The sequence below is a fragment of the Micrasema longulum genome, unplaced genomic scaffold (assembly GCF_059751315.1).
Source record: "Micrasema longulum isolate JH-2025_06_02 unplaced genomic scaffold, ASM5975131v1 h1tg000850l, whole genome shotgun sequence".
Taxonomy (NCBI): Eukaryota; Metazoa; Arthropoda; class Insecta; order Trichoptera; family Brachycentridae; genus Micrasema; species Micrasema longulum.
The window spans coordinates 356,469-380,646 of record NW_028278042.1 but is presented as its reverse complement, the minus strand read 5'-3'; the positions used below and the strand labels follow the sequence as shown (position 1 = coordinate 380,646).

Genomic DNA, 24,178 nt, shown 5'->3' with positions numbered 1-24,178 from the left:
CATGTCCTCTTATCCAGCATATTTGAATGATCATCCCACTGCTTTTAGATGCTTAATCTGACTCTGAATATCTAAAATTAATGGATTTACCGACCGAGTATCAGTTATAGCTTAAACAATATATAGGGAAATATCACATACTAGGAATACTGATGAAAAATATAAGGTTGGGGAAAAAGTAATTTTGTATTTTTTTCTTTATTTTAATGCTTTATAAAAAGTGTTACAATCATCCGATTTAAGTCAAATATGCCCGTTCTGTTTGATATCTTATTGTCAACGAGAACCTAACTTTATAATGCCCCTTTTGTATAAGCCCTTGTCCCTATTGGGAAAAAACTCGGACAACCAATTTTCCCCGGCCGAATTTGTACCCCCGAGCGCGTAGGTCATAGACAGGAACAGGCGGTAGTCGCTCGGCGCCAGGTCCGGACTATAGGGTGGATGCATAAGAACTTCCCATCCGAGCTTCCGGAGCTTCTGGCGCGTCATCAAAGATGTGTGCGGCCTGGCGTTGTTCTGATGAAACACGATGTCTCTCCTATTCACCGATGCTGGCCGCTTCTGTTCGATCTCCAGCTTCAATTGGTCGAGTTATGACAATGCTTGCGTGAATTCAAAATTTCAAATTTAAAAGTATTTTTTATGCAACTAACAAGTAATAATTTTTTTTTGACTGCACTGTATTTCATAGACCCTTATAACTTTAACCCTTCCTCCCCGGTAATTCCAGCCCAACCCTAAAATAAATTTTAAAAAGGTTTTCGTATGCACGTGAATATTTAAAAATTTTGGAGTAGGATGAAATATCTCAAAAACGCACGCAAAAATAAATAAAAATTGTTAAAAATAGTATTCATTTCAAAGTCGTAAATAATGACGTCGCTCCGTATATCTACGTGTAGTATTTCTGGTTTCCGCTTTAAAGCCCCCGCACCTTATAAGGAACGTTTTGACCATAGAAAAAAAAGTGTATAATTTGTATAATTTGACATTTCAACCAGAGATTATGTCAAATTTCTATATTTTTCAAAATCGAAACGTTCGTAAAAACAACCATAACATAGAAATGAGCAAATTACGATCAACTAAATGAAGTAATAAAATCAATACTCCATAGATTCTTGTCAGGTCAGTGAAAGTAAGAACGCGAACCGTTTCATGACGTCACTACTGAAAAGTGACACACTGATTACAGTCGTTTGGCGCGGTATTTGATAAATGTAACTTTAAAAATCATATCTTTGTAAATAACGCACAAAAAAAAATTGCTTTGTAAAATAGTACGCTAATAGAGAATAAATAAATCAGAAAACAGTGGAATTCCTCATTAAGGACGTTTTCATTTTCATTAATATTTTTTTAGGATTTTGATCTTCCTGGAGTGTGTCAAAAACGAAAGGACTTGGTAAACTTGACAAGGATGTTGAGAAAAACTGGCAACAAGTTGCCACCACCATTTCCGAATGGCTGGTACGGAGTACTAGAATCGTCGGAATTGAAAAATGGGGCTGTGAAACAAGTTGATTGTTTTGGTAAGTTAATTTCATCTTGGTGAATACACAGACCAAAACTTTAAATGGAAAGACCATATTCGTGAACTAGTTGAACGCATTAGAAAATGTATATACATATTTATTTAAAATATTCTTTCCAATATACTCGTACATAAAAAATGATACGTCAATCCTCAAACCACTCTCATACACACGTTTGTTGAAACGGTGCTTTATCTGTTTAGTTTTTTATTGTTTACAACTTAGCACGAACACTTTACAAATTTACTATTATGATCAATGTTTGTTTTTGTAAATTTATTGATAATTTTAAGTTGCCAGAATTTCACTCGTCCATGCACTTTGTAACTGCAAGACGATTGGTAATCAAGCTTCAAAAAGTAAATGTTATCAACTATCAAATTTCAAAATTTAGTAAATGAGGTCTAGAATTCCAACCGTCCATGCGCTCAGTAGCTGCAAGACTTTTTGTAATCTAACTTCTTGTAAATTTGTTTTTTATGAATTTTTAAAAAATATCACTTAATCTCTAAACTTTATTTTCAAATAAAAAATGTAAAAAGGGGCTACATTAATTATTGTCAATGCGCTCTGTAGCTGCAAGACGTGCTGTAATCTAGCTCTTGTAAATCATAATTGGAGACGAAGAACAAGAATCCCAACCGTCCACGCGCTCTGTAGCTGCAAGACGTGGTGGGATATTTATTTATTGTACAGTGCCCTTGAGATGATTTCACAAAAACGGCGCTATATAATTATCCAAATAAATATATGTATATGTATATATATAGATATATATTATATACACGAATTAAAAAACGTATATTCATATTTATTAGATTAAGGAACATTTTAATAATCAATAATTTAAAAATAGCATATTACTAAATTGAACAATCTTTGTTACAATATGGTATTGTAGGATGGGGTGGTGCATACGCCAATATATTGAACCCTCTTAAAATAGTACAAAGATTAATTATTAAAGTAGTTTTAAAGAAACCCTCAACATTCAATACGGAAATTGGTGAATGTTACACAGTGTTTAAAGTGGCCACTTAAACCAGCCAATGACATGTCATAAGCCCTGTAAATGCCTTGACTTCCATATTCCCTTATTTAAGGTATTCTCCATCCCTGTTGTAATTTGTTAACTACAACAGTGTAAGTCACTCTCCAAGCACAAGAGTTAGTCTCTTTTTTGGAAAGTTACAGTGATAACATTTACTAGATGTGAAAAAGTAGATATGTATATAATTTTAAAAAAACATGTACCTTTTATTAAATTCATTAATATAAAAAATACATTTGATAATAACAGTAAAACTAATTACAAAATTGACGTACAAATGCAGCGCCCAATGCACAATTAGGTACAAATAAGGAGATTATGATGATAATGAAGTAGGGTATGTGCGGGTAAAGCCAGACGTTTGATTATTTTTCTGTTCTAGGGGAATCTTTGGCAGTGTTCCGCGGGGTGTCCGGAGAAGCGCATGTCCTGGACGCGCACTGTCCGCACTTGGGAGCCAACATGGCCGTCGGCGGATCCGTCCGAGGGGATTGCTTGGAGTGTCCGTTCCACAGGTGGAGGTTCAGTGGACAATCTGGGAAATGTGTCGCTATACCCGGCGTGGACACAAGTAAGACATTTAACTCTTGTGTGGCTGTAGTGTCACACTAATCGACAAACGATACAAAACTTGAAATATCTCTTTAATTTTTTTAAATGATGTAGTTGCCTTTTTTGTAATATTCCAATGGGCGTTTTTACACTGGATTTGAAGAGTAAAATTTGTATGACTATGCTGGATTGAAATCATATCACGTCTGATGGCCCCACAAGCGCTCCGCTGACTGATGTAATACGTCACGAGGGTGCGAGACTACACTAAACGAACGAGTATGATAGCTTGACCACCACATACCGCACACCGCAAAAGGTGCTCGTTGCCGAACGAGAGAAGCTGGCCAAAGGAGCTCTCTGTAATCTGGTAGCAAGAAGATAATCCAGAAGTGCATAATATGCACTTATTGGATTGAATTCAATAAGTGAATTCTTTACTGACTGCGATTATATTGATTATTTATTTATTCATATTTTTTGCTTACAAACTATAATTAATAATAAAAATAATATGACCTCACTGGGGATTCCCGTGCCGAGGACACTTAACAATACACTTTTTAAAAATGACATTTGAGAATAAACAAAGAAGACTAACTTAAAAAAACGAAGATAATTAACAAATATTCAGACAGTTTTAAACACAAGGTATTTATGTACATCTATATTATTTATATTACAAAACACACAATGAAAGTAACAAAAACCTAACATAAGCTATACACTTGTGGAGCAGTTGATTCAATATTGGTATGGGCGAATAAGACAATCCATTTTACTTCTAACTAGCTCCACTATCCATTTTTTTTTATAGCATTTTTAAACATTTTCTCGTTACTAATGGTTTTAATAGATAGTGGAAGTAGGTTATTTTATTTTTAGCGTCTAAAATTTTTATTTTATTTTTAGCGTCTAAATAAAATACTTAAACTCATTAAAATAGCATTTTATCAACTCATTAGTTAACCCAAAGAAAAATTAGTTGATAATGATCCTTAAGATAAAAATAACTTTTTTAAATTTACTTACATATAACTTTGAATTATCTATCCTTACCTCTGTTTTGTATAAATACATTTAACTCTTTAATAAAGATACCAGTCTCGAAGATGTCGCGAAAGCGATGAAACCGGTCACTGGATATTCCAAATTTGTAGATTAAAGTATCACTCGTGTTTTATTTATATAATAAATTACAATGAACTTCCATCAAGAATTTTCTTAAATGTTTTAGAGTAGATAATAATTAATAATTGACAGTCAATTAATTGACGGAGCACAGGCGCGTCTAAAGGAGAAGCAATAAATTTTCATCTTCTTTTTCCACTCCTAAGTGGAGCATGTGGACATCACCAGACGCCTCCGGGAGACCTTATTGTTAACCAGCACTCTCGCCTCCTCCAACGTCAATTCCGCGTCCCTTAGTTCCACCGAACAAAGCTGAAAGATCGCCATCGATGGTCTTTCAGGACGGTCCCCGTAAAAGTGTGAAAAGGAGATAAACATCAAAACCCCTAAAACAAGCCCCGAGAAAATCGTTTTAAATTTGGGCCAAGTGTCAATAACGCGCTACTTCAAACTTTATGATAAACGTTATTAGAGTCGTTTTTTCTTTGCATTATACATGTTGGATGCTTCTTATCTCTTCGAGTCTTGAAAGAGAAATCTAAAACCTTTTGAACCTAAAGCGCGTGCGCGAAAATTTGGACAATTGCTATGGGAACTAGACGCAACTCGACAAGCAGCATCCCGCGTATACATCGAATACTATCAAAAACAAGATACCTAGATATTCAGTACGTACGTTGATATAGGAAATACGCATATGTAGCTAGGTGATACTGAAGATATTGTTTGAATCGCGTGTACCCGAACGTTCTCAGTGAGAATTTTAGGAATACACATTTGAAGGTTTATTTCGTGATTATAATGTTTTTTTTTTGTAAAATTCATGTTATTTATTTATTTTCAAGGGATGCGCCGCATCCACAGCATCTATGGACGGAACGCGCCTGATAGTTATGTTATTAAAATAATATAACAACATTTAAAAAGAAAAATTAAAAGTTAGAAAGTGTTTTCCTAAGGGAAGGCCCACTGTCGTGAAATATGTCGACATCCGAGGCGATGCGATTAAGTAGCAGGATTGCTCTACCAACCGGCATAACCATTGGATAAAACAATCGATGCTGTCTTTGTCGAAGATAGTTATCAGGTACGAACAGACCTACATCCATCAGAATTTCTGAGTTATGTATGCGACCACCGATCACCTGGAAAAAGTGAACACCCAAATGAACATCCTTCCTCCTCCATAATGACTGATAGCCTAGCATCCCCAGCAAAAAGTCGTCTGGGAAGAGCCGAGGATAATATCCACCCTTTTTTAGGTACAGATAGCGCAGAAATTTTTCTGCACTCTCTCCACCATTAAAGAGTATCGTAACTTAAAACTGCTGTTCGGAATTAGCCGCTGTACGGGGGATAATAACTCTCCACATCCCTACACATAGTGAGCTTTTATGCATGACAAATTTAAAACTAAACGTCTGAGAATTTAGAGGATTTATCTGGTGAAAGCTAACTTTTGATCTCACTTTTAAGCTCAATTTTAGCAGCTTAAAAAATTACCTAACACCAGGGGCGAACCGTGTATAGAAGCGATTATGCGCAGCTAACCATTATGTTTGACTAACCATTTACTGTAACTTTATTTACAGAAAAACAAATAAATAATTACCAATTATTGTAAATCATTTTCAGCGTTCGTATTTTTATACTAATATTAATATTAATAAAGCGCGCCCAGCGCCTGCGGTGAGCCAAGAAACTAGCCGATTATTTCAGATTATTTTTTCATACAAATAAATATACCATATTTTGAATGTCTTAACCCCAGTGCGAGTTTTTTCTCCAAGATTAAACTTGCAGATTACACAAATTATTTAAAAATTCTTAATTTGGAAAACCGTATTTTAAACATTATTTCTTAAGGGCTATTTTTCTTTGAGATGGTACTTTTGACATAAGACCATAATTACTTTCATGCGTCATATTGCAGGGCATATAGCGCTCCACGCGGCCGTTTTTAGCACTATTAGTTAACAGAACAATGCGGCCAGTTTACATTTCAATTGAATACTTAATATCGACTGAATTCATAGTGGTTTTTTTTATTTATTGTTTAATGAATTATATATTAAAGTAATGGATAGGATATCCATATTTATTTATTTATTCACACTTTTTATTAAAAAACAATTCCATGTTCACTTTGCCCAGCTAACAAGGGTACATACCCCGTTCCAAGCTAGGCAATTACATTTTAATATATTATAATACTTAACAAATTAATATAGAGCACAGACAAACAAAATATAAACTTATTCGGATACACATTTAGATTCATATACATACAGACATACACATGTTTATACACATATATATAAATATACACATATATACATATGTACATACACACATACGTACATACACCCATGCGCATACACATACATACATTCATAAAAACATAGACAATTTATTTATGCGAAACTTCATGGTTGTCATCTATAAATATTTTTTTTAAAATTATTCCTTATTTTTTATATTTTATTTTTGACATCCAGTAAGGTTCTCCGATCCGTGGCATGCATCAACTTTTCTGACTCCCTACGACCAATGTCATATATAATATAATATATCACGAAGTTACGTCGTTTGAGTTGATTTCATGGATGAGAGTTGTTGCATCACACAGAACCACAGAAAAATATCAATTTATAGTATGTATTACTTACATTATATTATGTATCTTCTATGTAGGTACAAAAAAAGGAATGTTGCGTCTCATAAAACGAAATAATACGGACCAAAATGCACACCAAGTCATTGGAACAAAAGGCATAATAGTACTACACACGTGCGTTTCCAGAAACTATCTAGCAGCCAGCGGGCCACATGGCGACGATATCTACCTACTGTCTACAAAAGCTTCTCTTCGGACATCAATCTCCCTTTGTTAACCATGGAGTTGAAACAGTGTTTGATTTATTTAGTTTTTTATTGCTTACTTCTTGGCATGAACACTTGACCAATTTACTACTATACTCTATTTTTTATAAATTTATTGATATTGTTTTAACTTTGCTGGAATTCTTCTCGTCCATGCGCTTTGTAGCTGCACGATGATTGGTTATCTAGCTTTCATATATCAACTTTAAAATACCTAAATTTTGTAAACGGGGTCTAGAACTCCAATCGTCTATGCGCTAAGTAGCCGCAAGGCGTGTTGTAATCGTACTCCTTTTTATTTTTCATATTATTATTATTTTTTAATACACTAAATTTGTTTGTCAATTTTTAAAATGTGTAAATGGGAGCTAAATTTCTAATTGTCTATGCGCTCTGTAGCTGCGAGACGTCCTGTAATCTAGCTCCTATCTGTTATAATTTTTGATTGATCTTAATTAAAAACGAGGAACTAGAATCCCAACCGTCCATGCGCTCTGTAGCTGCAAGACGTACTGGGATATTTATTAATTGTACAGCGCCCTTGAGGTGATTTTCACAAAAATCGCGCTTTATAAATTATCCAACAATATATATATTTTTTATTTTATTTTATTTTATTTAGAAAACATACAGTCATACAAAATAAGTACTAAAAACAACAATTTTTAACATAAAGAGACCAATTAAGTTTTCATAAATTAAAAAGATATAAACATTAAATGTGACAAAAAATAAAAAATAAATAAGAACATTAAGTGAAAAAAGGATAATTGTTGACATTTGCGTTTTCCATGGAGGTAATAAATTAAAATAAATAAAAATACCGAATGTACACTCCGAGCCATCCACGCACACACATGAACGCACATATAAAACATACACAAACATATACATTACATGCGGCACATATACATAGCATAAACCACTCAAGATGTACATTCAGCAACTATCCCAAATAATCGACCCCATGAAGAAATTTTCTTACATAATATATTATAGCTTACCTGTAAATAAAATCACCATTCGCCACTGCCCAACGCAGAACTGCATGATGGGGTTTTATCGGGTAAATAACATGAAATAATGTTTTTTTTGTGTTTTTTCAGTTCCCAAAAGAGCGTCTGTTCGTACTTGGCGGTCCAGGGAAATCGACGGCATGATTTTCGCGTGGTATCACAGTGGAGACGAATCTCCCGCCTGGGACATACCGTCCGTGCCGGAGATAGAATCGAGAGATTGGATTTACATGGGAAGAAATGAATTTCTAATTCCGTGCCATCTTCAGGTATATAGTTGGATAATTTATAAAGCGCCATTTTTGTGAAAATCACCTCAAGGGCGCTGTACAATTAATAAATATCCCAGTACGTCTTACAGCTGCAGAGAGCATGGACAGTTGGGATTCTAGTTCCTCGTTTTCAATTAAGATCAATAAAAAATTACAACAGATAGGAGCTAGATTACAGGACGTCTTACAGCTACAGAGCGCATAGACAATTAGAAATTTAGCCCCCATTTACACATTTTAAAAATTGACAAATAAATTTAGTGTATTAATGATACTAAAAAAAATAAAAAAATAAAATGAATAGTAAAAAGGAGTAAGATTACAACACGTCTTGCAACTACTAAGCGCAAAGACGATTGGAATTCTAGACCCCATTTATAAAATGTAGGTATTTTTAAGTTGGTATATGAAAGCTAGATAACCAATCATCGTGCAGCTACAAAGCGCATGGACGAGTGGAATTCTAGCAAAGTTAGAATGATATCAATACATTTATAAAAAATAGAGCATAGTAGTAAGTTTGTCAAGTGTTCATGCCAAGAACTAAGCAATAAAAAAATATTAAAAAAAGCACTGTTTCAACTCCATGGTTAACAAAGGGAGATAGATGTCCGAAGAGAATCTTTTGTAGACAGTAGGTAGATATCGTCACCATGTGGTCCACTAGGCTGCTGGAGAATTTCTGGAAACGCACGTGTGTAGACTGGGGGATTATGCCTACTGTTCCAACGACTTGGTGTAATATTGAAATAAATATTTATAGGAATGACAACAGGAAAATATTACATTTTAAAAACATTTTTAAAGTATTAAGGGTTTATGAAATACTATCGAGTAAAAAAATATTTTTTTCCTTCTTATTAGAAGCATAAAAAATATTTTTAAATTTGTAATTTTGAATTACCAAAAAAACGGTCATCGCATTGGCCACGACCCTTATTTATTTTATTTTATCTTATTTAAGAAATCAACAGTTCTACATACATATTTATAGTAAACAAACAGATTCTTTCAGACTTCCCTTTCAACGGTTTCATCAATAAAGGATCTTGGCATTACTTTAGAAAGTAAACTCTTGATATAGACGGAAAGTACCGCTGTGCCAAATCCATCAATTCTATTATTTCTTTTATAAAAATAATTATTGTGAACGCGTCTATCTTTAAAAAAATGTTATTCATGTAAATAAAGTGATTTGGATTTCATGGATTTAAAAAATAAATATTATTTTAAACTATTATTATTCGCGTTTTTAAAAGTGTCCTGAGCTTCACAAATATTGACATGTGGCCGGTTCTTGGGGGTACCTTCTCGGCAAAAACAATAGGCTCCCGATTGCCTGAGCGGACAGACTTTTATTACATAGCTTCAACGACCCTTGCGAAAGGCGCAATTTGAGTCATTGTTGCTTCAAAAAAAATCTAACGGTATTTTTTTAAAGATAGACGCGTTCACAATAATTATTTTTATAAAAGAAATGATAGAGTTGATGGATTTGGCACAGCGGTACTTTCCGTCTATATCACTCTTCTATCGTGAACACATTGATAATATTGTAAACAAATCTCTCAAACTTCTCGGTTTTATCAAAAGAATCTCGCTCGCCTTTCGGACAAGGTCCTGAGCAGGTGCCTTCCACCTTCGATTCTTCGGAGAACCTCCTCATTCGTAATGTGGTCTCTCCAGGAAACTCCTAGTAGTCTTCTATAGGACCACATCTCAAAAGCCTCTAGTCTCCGTTTATCTCTTTCGGATAGGCACCATGTCTCGCAGCCATACATCAAGATACTCCATACATAGGTCTTGATTAGGAATATTCTTAGTTTTGAGTCTATATTGTTTGATTCTATTATTTTTGACCTTTTATTAAATGCAAGTCTAGCTTGATGTATACGGCTGTCGACCTCGCTCTTAGACCGACCGTCCCACGTTATTTTGCTCCCGAGGTAGACAAACTCCTTGGTGTTCTTTAGTGGTATTCCCGACACCACTACTCCCATCTGGTGCTGCATTCGGCCTACAGTCAGTAGCTTTGTTTTGTAATTATTTATCTTCATACTGTAGTTATTTTGAAGAATGCTTTCCATAGTTGTTATGATGACGTGATGATGTGATGTTATGTACTTCAAAAATATGAATATAATCAAAACTCTTTATTGCTCACTAGTTCCACCCCATCTAGAATACGCTTCTCCTATTTGGTCTCCATTCTACAGGACTCATATTGACCATATCGAGTCTGTCCAACACCGTTTTCTAAGGAAAGTGGCATGGTTGCTCGGATTACAAAGGGGTTATTATTCCTATTTTGAAATAGAGCAATCTCTTAATCTGTCTTCATTGGAGAGACGTAGAACTGAGATGGACCATATATGCATTTTCTAAATACTTAATGCTTTAAGTGATGTCCCATCTTTGTTGCGATCAATTTCTTTTCATGTTCCCAACCGTGTCACCAGAAGTCAAAATCTGCTATTTATAAAATCTTCTAAGAGCAACTTTGGTTTTTATGCCCCAATGTCCAGAATGTGTAGATTAGTCAATTCATCACACGACTTGGAATTCTTTGGGATAGATCTTCCGGCTCTTTGCGATTAAACAGTGTGGGATGAAGTTGGATTGGCATGGTTTAGCTCGTCTTAGATCTTTCGTTTTTATGAATATATTGTGTATAATTATTGTTTTGCAGTTGTTTGTCTTTGCTAAATAGTTTTATGTTCTTTTTGTTCAGTTTCTTGCATTTATGTTTCTTCATGTAACTGTTGTAATTGGCTTAGGCCATATATATAATAAATAAATAAATAGTGTATAAACTCAGAACTAATAACAGATTTCCACAAACTATACAAAGTTGGTAAAGAAAATATATTACGTATCAAATAAATACATATAAGTTCATACATATAAAAATGTTATTTTCATGTACTCGTAAATATTTTTCAAAAATCGAAGAATTTTTAAATATTTTTTTAAGAACAGTAAGTTATTGTAAATTGGGCGGAATTAGGACAAGGATGAGAGGATAAGGAGGGGAAGGGAGATGTACATATTTATTATTAAAATGTCTACTAAGTTACATAACGCATTTATAGTGCAAATTTTAAATCTGACAGAGTGATGTTTGTGTAATCTATATTTTTAAATTTAGTATTGTACACTGAAAAAGTTCTATGAAAAAAAGCGTTTTTAACATACGATGTTTTACTTATTGGTACATGAAACGGGTAGTACCGTCTACAAATCCTGGCTGGCACATGTATTGTTATTAAACTGAGTAGTTCTGTGTCACGATTCATGTTTATTTGTTCCTGACCATTTAAAAACATCGTATGTTAAAAACGCTTTTTTTCATAGAACTTTTTCAGTGTACAATACTAAATTTAAAAATATAGATTACACAAACATCACTCTGTCAGATTTAAAATTCAAATTTGTTAAGTACATTGTCATGAATCTTGGGGACATGATTATCTATGCGCGCATGTCATATGTCGCGTTTTTCTAGTGACATTTTTATTTTATTTTACTTCTGAAACCAATAGTTCTACATACATATTTATCATCATCATCATTTCATGTCCGCTCTTTAGTTGGAGCATACGGTGTCCACAAAGATCCTCCAAGCATCTCTGTCGGCTGCCAGCTCCTGTGCATCCTCCCAAGTTGCGATTTTCGCGTCCTGTAATTCTGACACAAACTGCCGACGAACAGTCAGCAGTGGACGTCCGGGACGTCGAGAACCTGATGCCTTGTAAAGTAGGCAAGCGTGGTTAAGGCTCTCAGGAGACATTCGCAGCTCATGGCCAAGCCAACCGTATCGCCTCCGCTTGATGACAGTTGTGACCGGAATTTACTGCGTCCGTTCTCTTATTACTTCATTCCCCACAAAGTCAAACCACCGCACACCCAATATTCTTCTGAGACTCACAAAACTCAAAATTTTGCTGTTCTGGGCCCTAGCGAGGTGACACGATTCGCATCCGTAGAGGAGAACAGGTGTTATGCAGGCGTTATATAGGCGGCATATGGTTTTCACTTAGTATGCACACGTATTTTTTTTCGTTTATCTGCCATATACTATTTGAAGTGTTTATTTCTACATACTGTGTTTTTTTAAGTAAAGTAAAAGTGTCACGCCGTGTATATTAGTCGAGGGCCCTAGTGAATGCGACGATTCAGGCAGGTTATGCAGGCGTTATATAGGCGGCATTCGGTTTTCACTGAGTATCTGAGTATATTAGTAGCATAAAAAATATTTTTTAATTTGTAATTTTGAATTCCCGAAAAAACGGCCATTGCATTGGCCGCGCCCCTAATACGTCACAATTCATGTTAATTTTCTACTTTGTTCCGAATCGTTTGTATTTTTATAAAACATCGTCACGAATCTTGACGTCACACATATCAATGCCAATCATGTCGCGTTTTTCTAGTGACTTATTTTTTTCTTTATTTTATTTCATTTGGAAAACCAACAGTTCTACACACATATTTATAGTTAACAACAAATATATTGTACACGCTCAGAACCAATAACAGATTTCCACAAAGTGTACATAGTTAGTAAAAAAAATAATTTACGTGCGGTTTTCAGCGAAATGTAGATCTTTGCACTGCGCGTGTTCGCAGATATTACAATTTTCAATCGAATCCGTAAAAAAAAATAACAAGAAGCATAAATCTTTTTTTCATCGACCTTCGAAGAGAATGCATGTACAAAAAAATGGAAGGATGTTGACGCCGTTTATTTAAAAATAAATAAGACAATAATAAAATAAAACTGGTATTTTTTCAGGATATACCCGAAAATGGAGCGGATCTGGCACATTTGAATGCTTTACACAGCGATCATCTTGTTGCGGGAAAAACATTACCTACCTCCGAAGGGTATAATATACTAGGTTAGTTCATTTTCACATTTAAAGCTTTTTTTGCACTGAAAGCTAATTTTCTACTTTGAGGATTTTTCCACAATTTAAGTTTTTTTTTCATTGTTTAAGCTTTTCTTCACATTATAGGAATTTTTACAACTAAAGCAAATTATCACAATGAAATATTTTGCAAATTTTAAGCTTTTTCACACTTTAAGCTTTATTACATATAAAGCTTTTTCATATTTAAAGCTTTTCACATTTTAAGCTTTTTTACATTTAAAGCTTTTTCACATTTAAAGCTTTTCACATTTAAAGCTTTTTCACACTTTAAGCTATTTCACATTTTAAGCTTTTTTACATTTAAAGCTTTTTCATATTTAAAGCCTTTCACATTTTAAGCTTTTTTACATTTAAAGCTTTTTCACATTTAAAGCTTTTCACATTTAAAGCTTTTTCACACTTTAAGTTTTTTAATATTTTGAGCTTTTTTACATTTAAAGCTTGTTCACATTTAAAGCTTTTCACATTTTAAGCTTTTTCCCCCTTTAAGTTTTTTCATATTTCAAGCTTTTTTTTTTCATATTTTAAGTTTTTTTTACAATTTAATCTGTTTTACACATTTTAAGCTTTTTTTCACGTTTTTAGCTATTTTTCACCTTTTAAGCATTTTTACACATATTAAGCTGATTTTCGTATTTTATTATATTTTTACATTTAATGCTAATTTTTACATTTTTAGCTATTTATTACGTTAAGCGAATCGACACAACTTTTAAAGATAATTAATAAAAAATAATTTCCAAAACTAATTTTCACATTGTTAGCTCATTTTCTTTTAACTCTTTAAAATAAGATGTTATTTTTTCACACATTTACCAATGGATCGTCCTTATTTTCTCCCCATATAAATCTGATCATTTAATAATCAAATATATATGTACTATATAGTTTTTTCTCGGAGTAACAATTCGCTAGAGAAATTCTGTAGCTCTATTGCATAAAACAAAAGCGTTCCAATTTTCTGGTTTGGTTTATAATTTAACCACAAATGTGTTACGAGCGGTTTCGGTTTACGCTTGCAATTACCGACCTGAGTACACACGGCCCGTTATATTTATGTAAACTGTAGCCAACTATTAGTCAGAGGCGTATTATCACACAAATAATTTGATATTTATTTAAAAGGGTGTTTTCACACCAGAATACAGGTAACTCCCGTTGACCGCGGGGATACACTCTTTGCAATCAATGGGGATTTTTTCATGGAACTCTATCAGATATTTTTTAGCAGGTTCTATGTCTGCACAAGTCGATAGGCCAATCATTTCAAGGCAATACAAGTTTGATCGATATTCAAACCGATCAAACCAACCATTGCTGGCTTTAAAAACAATCTCTCCTCGCTTTTTTTCTATTGATCGCACTGTAGACTCAGGCAATTTGAAATTCCTACCTACGACGACAATTTCACCACCATTTTCTATCATTTCGATTATTTTCAGTTTATTTTCTAACGTCACTAAACAAACAAACAAACAAACCATCACGCCCGTAAGAAGAAGCAAAAAGGATAAAACAGACAGACCTCGCTTCCTCTACATTCATACTACTTCTCATGCACGCACGCCAATTATTCCTACTCAAGAAAGGGGTGCCGCGTTGGTTTGGACAGGTAGAGCGAACGGACAGCGAAAGAACGGCTAAAAGGATCTACGATGCGAATGTTGATAGATGCAGAAAACGCGAAAGACATGTCACGATCAAGTCCATCAAATACTTGAAGATGGACATGTCAAAAGTAAGAATAATCGGCGTGCGTGCATCAAAAGATGTATGAATGTAGAAGAAGCGAGGTCTATATGCAAAGATAGAGTGATATGGCGTTCAATCCTCTCTGCCTACCCCTACGCGGAAACGGCATGATGGTTTGTTCATTTGTTTGTTTGTTTATAATGATGATGAATTTTTTACATGTCAAGCAATTTTTCACATTTTGGGCTGAATTTCACACATAAAGCTTTTATGATTAATTTTTATTAGTTTGGGTTCACGGATTGACACATTCAATTTACCTTGGGAAAGAACAGTCATTTTTCTCTACATAAATCCAGAAACCATTTAATTACTAATTTATTTACTTGAATGATGAAGATGATGAATTTTTTACATTTAAAGCAATTTTTCACATTTTGGGCTGAATTTCACACATTAAGCTTTTATGATTAATTTTTATTAGTTTGGGTTCACGGATTGACACATTCAATTTACCTTGGGAAAGAACAGTCATTTTTCTCTACCTAAATCCAGAAACCATCTTACTACTAATTTATTTAATTGAATGATGATGATGATGAATTTTTCACATGTAAAGCAATTTTTCACATTTTGGCCTGAATTTCACCCATGAAGCTTTTATGATTAATTTGGGTTCACGGATTGACACATTTAATTTACCTTGGGAAAGAACGGTCATTTTTTTCTACCTAAATCCAGAAACCATTTTATTACTTATGTGTTTAATTGAATGGAGATGAAGATTAATTTTTCACATATAAAGCAATTTTTCACATTTTGGGCTGAATTTCACACATAAAGCTTTTATTATAAATTTGGGTTTACGGATTGACACATTTAATTTACCTTGGAAAAGGACGGTCATTTTTCTCTACCTAAATCCAGCTACCATTTAATTACCAATTTATTTGATTGAACGATGATGATGATGAATTTTTCGCATGTAAAGCAATTTTTCACATGTTGGGCTGAATTTCACACTTAAAGCTTTTATTATTAATTTGGGTTCATGGATTGACACACTTAATATACCTTGGGAAAGGACGGTCATTTTCATGAGAAAGACAGCTACATTGAATTTTCTAGGTCGCCACGTTTGGGGAGGAGAGTGGTCGCCGTCGGATGTACCCCACATAGCTTCCGTAAAGCTACATCATGACGTCAAATTGTTCGACAAAATAAGTGCCATCAATATACAGGTGACCGCTAAACAGGTATGTGTATATTTTTGTTTTATTTTATTTTCGAAATCAACAGTTCTACATACATATTTTTAGTAAACAAACAGATATAGTGTATAAACTCAGAACTAATAACAGATTTCCACATAGTATTCAAAGTTAGTAAAGAAAATATATTACATATAATATAAATACATACAATTTATACATATAAAAATGTTATTTTCATGTACTCAATAATCAAAGATTTTTTAAATATTTATTTTAAGAACATTAAGTTACTGTAAATTGGGCGGGATAAGGACAAGAATGCTTGAAGAGAGGATAAGGAGGGGAGGGGAGATGTAGATATTTATTATTATAATGTCTACTAAGTTACATAATACATTTTTAGTGTAAATTTTAAATCAGACAGAGTGATGTTTGTGTAATCTATATTTTTAAATTTTGTATCGTACATTGAAAAAGTCCTACGAAAAAAAGCATTTTTAACATACGATGTTTTACTTTTTGGTACATGAAACAGGTGGTACCGTCTGCAAATCCTGGCTGGCACATGTATTGTTATTAAACCAAGCAGCTCTGTACAGTCAACCATTCCTGTCATAATTTTGTAAAGCAGTAGTTAATCCGCACACACTCTGCGGTATTGTAGAGAAATGATTCCACGGAAGGTGGAGGCAGTGAGAGTAGATACATAAAAAAAGCATATAAAAAGCATATAAAATGTTAGGTTTTATTATACGAGTATCTAAGCCTTTTAAAAATGATCTAACAATAAAAAATCTTTATTATAGTTATGTAAGAACCCATCTTGAATTTGCGTCTATCGTTTGGAATCCACAATACATTACTTATATTGACAGGCTGGAGAAAGTACAAAACAAATTTTTAAAACATTTGAATTTCCGATGCTCTCTTATATTTCCAAATCATGACTTATCTGGACGTTTTCACAAACTGATTAACCTCGAAAAAAGGAGAACATTAATGGACCTCACATTCCTCTATAAAATTATTAACAGTCTAGCTGATTCGTCCCAGCTCCTAAATAAAATTCAAATTAACTGTCCATCACGTGCCCTACGAAATCACCCAACCTTTAGAATACCTAGTGTCAATACGAACTATTGCCAGAATTCGTTTTTACACAGATCGTGTTCCACTTTTAACAGCTTTTTTAACCATATAGATATATATCATACAGGATTACAATTATTTAAAAATAGTGTATTGAAAACTTTTGAATAAAACTCCGGTTGGTCCCTTTTTCTCTTATATCACTCAAATTACATACATTCATATTATTATTATAAATTAAATTTCTCTTTTGAAATTTTGTATTACTTCTAAAATCGCTTTAATGAAATTTTATCGACTTTTCTTGGTTTAAAATCTTCTCCTTAGATTGCTTTTTCAAATTTTAAATGATTACTTGCCATACTTGTTATTCCTTCTTTATTTTTTCTTTTTTCTCTGCTGCCATTGGCATGTTTTTATACTTGTTATACTTTTAAACTACTTTTAATTACTTATATTATATATGTTAATAAAATCAATATATTGCTGCTCTTACTATAATGTGTCATTAATTTTGAAGATGTTTTTTAAATTGACCTAAATTTAAATTTACTGTCTTATATTTCACTTAAAGATTCTTCTCATCGTTTCTTTGAATCTCTTAAAATAAATATGTGTTTATGTTTTTCCTTTTTTAAAAAAAAAAAAAAATGTTATTACTATTTTATTTTATTTTTACATCTGAGTATTTTTTTCATTCTTTATTTCCATTCTTAATTCTTAATTACTCTTACAAGTTTTCTTCATTTTTAATATTATTTCCATTTGTAAATAGTCACTACAAACTACAAACCTTAAAATATATTTTTTTTTCACTTAAATTTAAATATTTAAACAACTTTCATTTATGTTTTCTTTTTCCTTCTCTTTTTTATACTTTCATAATTAACATTAGATTTAATTGCTTTTTAATATGGAAACTTCACTGGTCCATTAGAATTAAGTCCAATTGTGTAAAATATTAAACTTTGTAACTGTACTGTATGTTTCCTGAATAAAAGAAAATAAAAAATAAAAAAAATAAGAAATACCGGTTTTGTATTTAAGGTACTTTATAAATTTGTTTTGAATATTTTCTATTCTACTTATATATATGGCATACTGGGGGTTCCATATCTGAGAGGCGTATTCCAAATGGCTTCTGACAAATGTATAATATAATGAAATAAGGGCCTTTGGATTATCAAAGTGTTTACTCATTCGAATTATGAAACCTAACATGCTCAATGCTTTGGTGGAAATTTTATTGATATGCGATTCAAAAAGTAGTTTTGAGTCTAAAACAATCCCAAGATCTTTAATTTCGTGCTTTCTCATTAGTACATTATTGTTTAGTTTGTAATCAAAATTAAGAATTTTTCTTTTCCTTGTGAATGTAATACGGACACATTTATTTATGTTCAAAAACAGTTTATTTTCAATACAATAGTCTCAATTTCAATACAAAAGGACTATGAAGTACATTGAACAGAAATGAGATTACCAAACGGCATTTACCATTGGCGCTTCCGCGCTCAATGGCGCATAGAGCACTGAAATTAAACGTATTTTTATTGCAGATTGGACCCAGCTACGTGCAGATGGAAATCCAACATAAAATGATGACTGTCGTCATTCTGCAAACTGTCACGCCAATTGCGCCCTTGGTGCAGAAGGTGACCCATAGACTCTACGGACCAATTTGCTTTAAGCCGTTTGGCAACCTCATGATGTGGGCTGAGACGGTGATGGTACGTTACTTTCTTGCCTTTACTTTGTTTATCCATTTTACAAATTTTTTGTTTACAATTTAGTAGGAATTATAATACACCAGGGCCTTAATAATGATGGGAGGATAAAGACGTCATACCTTCACCTTGACGGTATAGTTGAAGATAAATTCTCTCTAGCGATTACGAACATACACTTCCGACCCCCCACCTTCAAATTTTGGGTAGGTACATTGATATGAAACAAGGGAAAGCGCATGTTACGGTACACATGTCTACGCTCTAAAATGACATAGCTTCAGTAGGACGTCATAGTTGAAGATAAAAGTCTCGCGACCGACTATAACGATATACTACCGATCCCCCCACCATCAAGTTTTGATGTAAGTACATCAGTTAATACCGACAGGTCTAGAACCCTTCGATACGTTTATTTACGTATTAAGTGACAAAAATTTTGTTCCACCGAGCAATTTTTCAAAGAGAAGTTAGTAAATTTTAAAGTCGAATTAAATTCCGTTTTTTTTTTATTTAACACTTTATATACATATTTTATTTCATTTTATTTTATTCAGAAAACATAGTCATACATTATAAGTATTAAAAACAACTTTTTTTTAACATAAAAAGACCAATTAAGTTTTCATAAATTATGCAAAGGATATAAACATTTAATGTGACATTATGAAAATTAAATAAATAAGAAATTTAAGTGAGATAATAATAGTTGTTTACATTTGCGTTTTCCATGGAGGTAATAAATTAAAATAAATAAAAATACCGAATGCACACTCCGAGCCATCCACGCACACTAGGGTGGGACGATATTTTTTTTCCGAATTTTGAAATGAAAGGGGTCTAAAAAGTTGCCTTTTGGATTACTCAGAATGCAAAAAATGTCCAAAAAAATATTCGGTACTACTTTTGGCTCTCAACCAGAACTTGAAGTTTTCGAAAAAGTCGTTTTTTTTTAGTAAACCGGCTGTCATTTCGTATTTAAGTAAGAAAATCAGTGTAATTAAATGTTATAATGTGCATTAAATCTTATTAAATAAGCATCCGAGGGCGTGAGTTGCACTTTGTTTTGTAATAAACGGGTAGCATTGTTTTAATAGGCCATTGTTTTCGTCAATATTAGCCAGGCGCTCGACGGAATCAGTTCCGCGGAGTGTAAACTTTTTCCATTTCGGTAGTTTTAAAGCGCGTTCGAATTTGCAATGTGATTAAGTTATTTCTTTACTAACATAAAATAATTTTATCAATATAGATAATTAACAAAATGTTCAGACAGTGATAAACTTCAAACCTCGGTTTAGGGCCAAAAGTAGTATGGAATATTTTTTTAAATAATTTTTACGTTCAATGTGATCCAAAATGCAACTTTTTAGACCCCATTCACTTTGATGACTAAAAAAATAAAAAAACCTCATACATCATTGGCCCACTCTAACGCACACACATGAGCGCACATATAAAACATACACAAACATATACATTACATGCGGCACATATCTATATAGATAGCATAAACCACTCAAGATGCACATTCAGCAACTATCCCAAATAATCGACCCCATGAAGAAATTTTCTGTACAAATGCAACGTGCAGTTCAAAATGTCTACATCAATACTAACTAACTAACTAACCATCACGCCATTTCCCCGGAGGGGTAGACAGAGAGGATAGAACGCCACACCACTCTGTCCTGGCACACTTCCTTTGCTTCCTTCACATTCATACATCTTCTCATTCACGCACGTCGATTATTCCGACTTTTCACATGACCACTTTCAAGAATTTGTTGTACTTGATCATGCCACGTCTTTCTCGGCCTTTCTCGACTTCTACAACCAGACACATTCGCATCATAAATCTTTTTAGCTCCACATGACCGAACCATCGCAAAAGACCTTTCTTAATTTTGTCGATAATGCTCAACTCAGCCTTGCATTCTGCTCTAATTTCGACATTAGGGCACCTATCATACATTGTTTTTCCGCACATTCGCCTGAGGGATCGCATTTCAACAGCATTCAGTCTACTTTCGTCCCTTTTTTTCCAACTCCATGCTTCGCTTCCATACATCAATACCGAGTCCGTTATAATTTCTACAGGCACGTCAAATGAATGAATTCGAGGTATAATTGTTTTTACAAGTTGGTACATAAAGAAGGGAATTTAATCTGGTAAAGCGAAGAGGACAACAGAAACCAATATTTTGTAAAAGATACGGCGAATACAATATATATGCATATAAGGGCGGGCGTATTGCCTTAAGGCAATTTCTTTCTACCTACCCGAACCGTTCAGTTTGAGAAAATTACAAATAATAATCAAAGTTCATTAACAAAAATAACAATAACTTTATCTACTACATAAACACTTGGGTAATGGATTTCTCTGGATCGTGTCTAGTCTGCCTAACTAGGTACAACCTGTTTTAAGGCAGACATTTTTATGCAAAAAATAATCAATAACATTACTGCCTACATGTTAATTAACTATAAAGTTATACACGAACAAACAAACAAACCATCACGCCGTTTCCCCGTAGGGGTAGGCAGAAAGGATAAAACGCCATAACACTATATCTTGGCACACAGACCTCGCTTCCTCTACATTCATACATCTCCTCATGCACGCACGCCGATTATTCCTACTTTCGACATGTCCATCTTCAAGTATTTGATGGACTTGATCGTGCCATGTCTCTCCCGGTCTTCCTCGTTTTCTGCATCCATCAACATTCGCGTCGTAGATCCTTTCAGCCGTTCTTTCGCTGTCCATTCGCTCTACATGTCCGAACCAACGCAGCAGCCCTTCCTTGATTCTGTCGATAATGCGTGTCTCAGCCTTACACACTTCACGGATCTCGACATTTGTGCACCTATCATACATCGTTTCACCACACATTCGCCTGAGGGATCGTATCTCAACAGCATTCAACCTACTTTCATCATATCAATATTAATTTATTACTTAATCCGGGTCGTGGTTTTGCAATCTTTGGGTAACATATTGAATATTTTGGGGCCCAGGAACATGAAATTTCTTTGCCCGAATACAGGGTTTATGATAGACCCCAAGACCCCTCTAGTTTGACTTCTGGTAGTGTGGGAGTGTTCCTTTTGGGATGTGATAGAATAATTATACACAGAATTTTTTTTATATAAATTTTTGAACAGTTTCTAATGGTTTAATATGGTTGTTAAAAGCTCCCCCCCATCCAATTATTCCATAGGAAAGCGATGACTGTACAAGTGCATAATATACCATTTTAATAGTATCACCTTCACACATGCTGTGCTGTCCTTATACAGTGACGCAATAGCCCTTGTCAGGTTACCATTTACTCCATACTCCGATAAAACCTTCCACAATTTCTATCTGTCAACTCTATCACATTTGCATTTGAAACAGTTCTCATTTATATGTTAAATAGGCTTCTGTGATAGATAGTGCCCATTTCAAAGCCATTATAAACTTCCAAGCTTGAATATGATCTTTATATGACTTTTAACCATTGCCGAAATAATATGCTTAACGATCGTCTGCATTTATCTACTAAGGTAGTACTGAGCGATTACAAGGCCGACTCTCGATACGTTCGAAAGTCTCTCGATACTTTGAAAGATAGTAAAACAGATAAAAAAAATATAATAACTAAATTTATTTTTTACAGTGGTAACTTTCTAACGCCTAGGTACACTTATATGTTAATAGAACAGAACCTAGCGACATTATTTTTTGCATCTAGGCGTTTGTTTTATTAAACTGACAGCTATGCCGGAATTTAATACGACTTCGAAATTGATTTATTTCTCTCTCATATTTTTAATAGGCTTTAAAGAAAAAAAGTGCCAACCTCAAAACGATAAAAAAAAAAAAAAACATAATTAAAGGAAAAAAATTTGGCGGAACAAATTTTATGACACTTTTAATGCGTAGATAAACGTATCGGTATAAACCGATGTACTTGGATCAAAACTTGATGGTGGCGATCGGTAGTATATCTTTGCAGTCGGTCGGGAGAATTTTATCTTCAACTATGACATCATACTGTCATTTTAGAGCGTAGATATATGTACTGTGACGTACACTTCCCCTTGTTTCATATCGATGTACCTACCAAAACTTGAAGATGGGGGGTCAGTAGTGTATTTTCGTAATCGCTAGAGATAATTTATCTTTAACTATGCCGTCAAGGTGAAGGTGTGACGTCTTTATATAATCGAGGCCCTGGGGGTGTCTGATGATGTCCACGTGCTCCACTTAGGAGGAATGTCCTAAAAGAAGCTGACCCTCTTCAATCTTATCTAATAATGTATTTTTCCAGTTCCATAGAGATGTCATGGTGTGGTCCAGCAAGGAATTTGTGGCCCAACCACTTCTGGTGAAGACGGACAAGTGCCTCAAGGCTTACAGAACGTGGTTCAAGCAATTCTACTCAGAAAGCAGTGTATCCTTCGAAGACGCACTCAGAAACATATCTTCTAATAATGTTGACTGGTAACATATAAACGAAATAAAATCGCTAAGTATTTATTATATGGGGTGTGGCATTGCTACGACCCTAGTTTTGCGGGTCCAAAAATTAAAAGCTTGTAGCTTATATGTTATAAAAAAGATATAAAAAAAAGTATCTTTATTTCTTTTGAAAAAAAATGTTAGACATTTGGTGCATCTTAAAAGATCTCTAAAGCTTCACACAACTCTCTGTAGCATTTCTTGAGGTATATTATTATTGATAAGGAAGAGGTACCGGATTTTTTTCAAAAGCAGGGTGCCTGTCCGTAAATGCTATTCAATGGCGCAAATTTGTTACTAGATATCGATTTGATAGTAACTACCAGAAAAAGTAAATACGAGGGCGGATTGAAAATGAAGCTACCTAAGTAGGAAAAAAAATTTTTTTTTTTTCAAAAACCATTTATTTCTCAACATAGTCTTCGAATACTTCGACACACTGAGTAAGACGATATTCGAACTTTTTTATACCATCTGAATAATACGATTTCGGGAACCTCTCAAAATACGCGTTAGTTTCGGTAATCACTTTTTCGTTTGAGCTGAATCATTTTCCTGCGAGCCATTTT

General features: G+C 33.8%; 1 protein-coding gene across 2 annotated transcripts in view; it reads left to right on the top strand.

Annotated features, from left to right (window-relative positions):
- The window catches only part of nvd (cholesterol 7-desaturase nvd), a 40,869-nt gene extending 17,193 nt beyond the window's left edge, over positions 1 to 23,676 (top strand). For both annotated transcript variants that reach the window (XM_088231130.1, XM_088231129.1), the window contains 7 exons: positions 1,367 to 1,535; positions 2,972 to 3,160; positions 8,262 to 8,440; positions 13,239 to 13,344; positions 16,198 to 16,325; positions 18,932 to 19,102; positions 23,419 to 23,676. In XM_088231130.1, the coding sequence (XP_088087256.1) occupies positions 1,367 to 1,535; positions 2,972 to 3,160; positions 8,262 to 8,440; positions 13,239 to 13,344; positions 16,198 to 16,325; positions 18,932 to 19,102; positions 23,419 to 23,595 (1,119 nt within the window). In that variant the 3' untranslated portion in view covers positions 23,596 to 23,676. The remainder of the gene's footprint in view (positions 1 to 1,366; positions 1,536 to 2,971; positions 3,161 to 8,261; positions 8,441 to 13,238; positions 13,345 to 16,197; positions 16,326 to 18,931; positions 19,103 to 23,418) is intronic.
- The last annotated feature ends 502 nt before the right edge of the window (positions 23,677 to 24,178 follow it).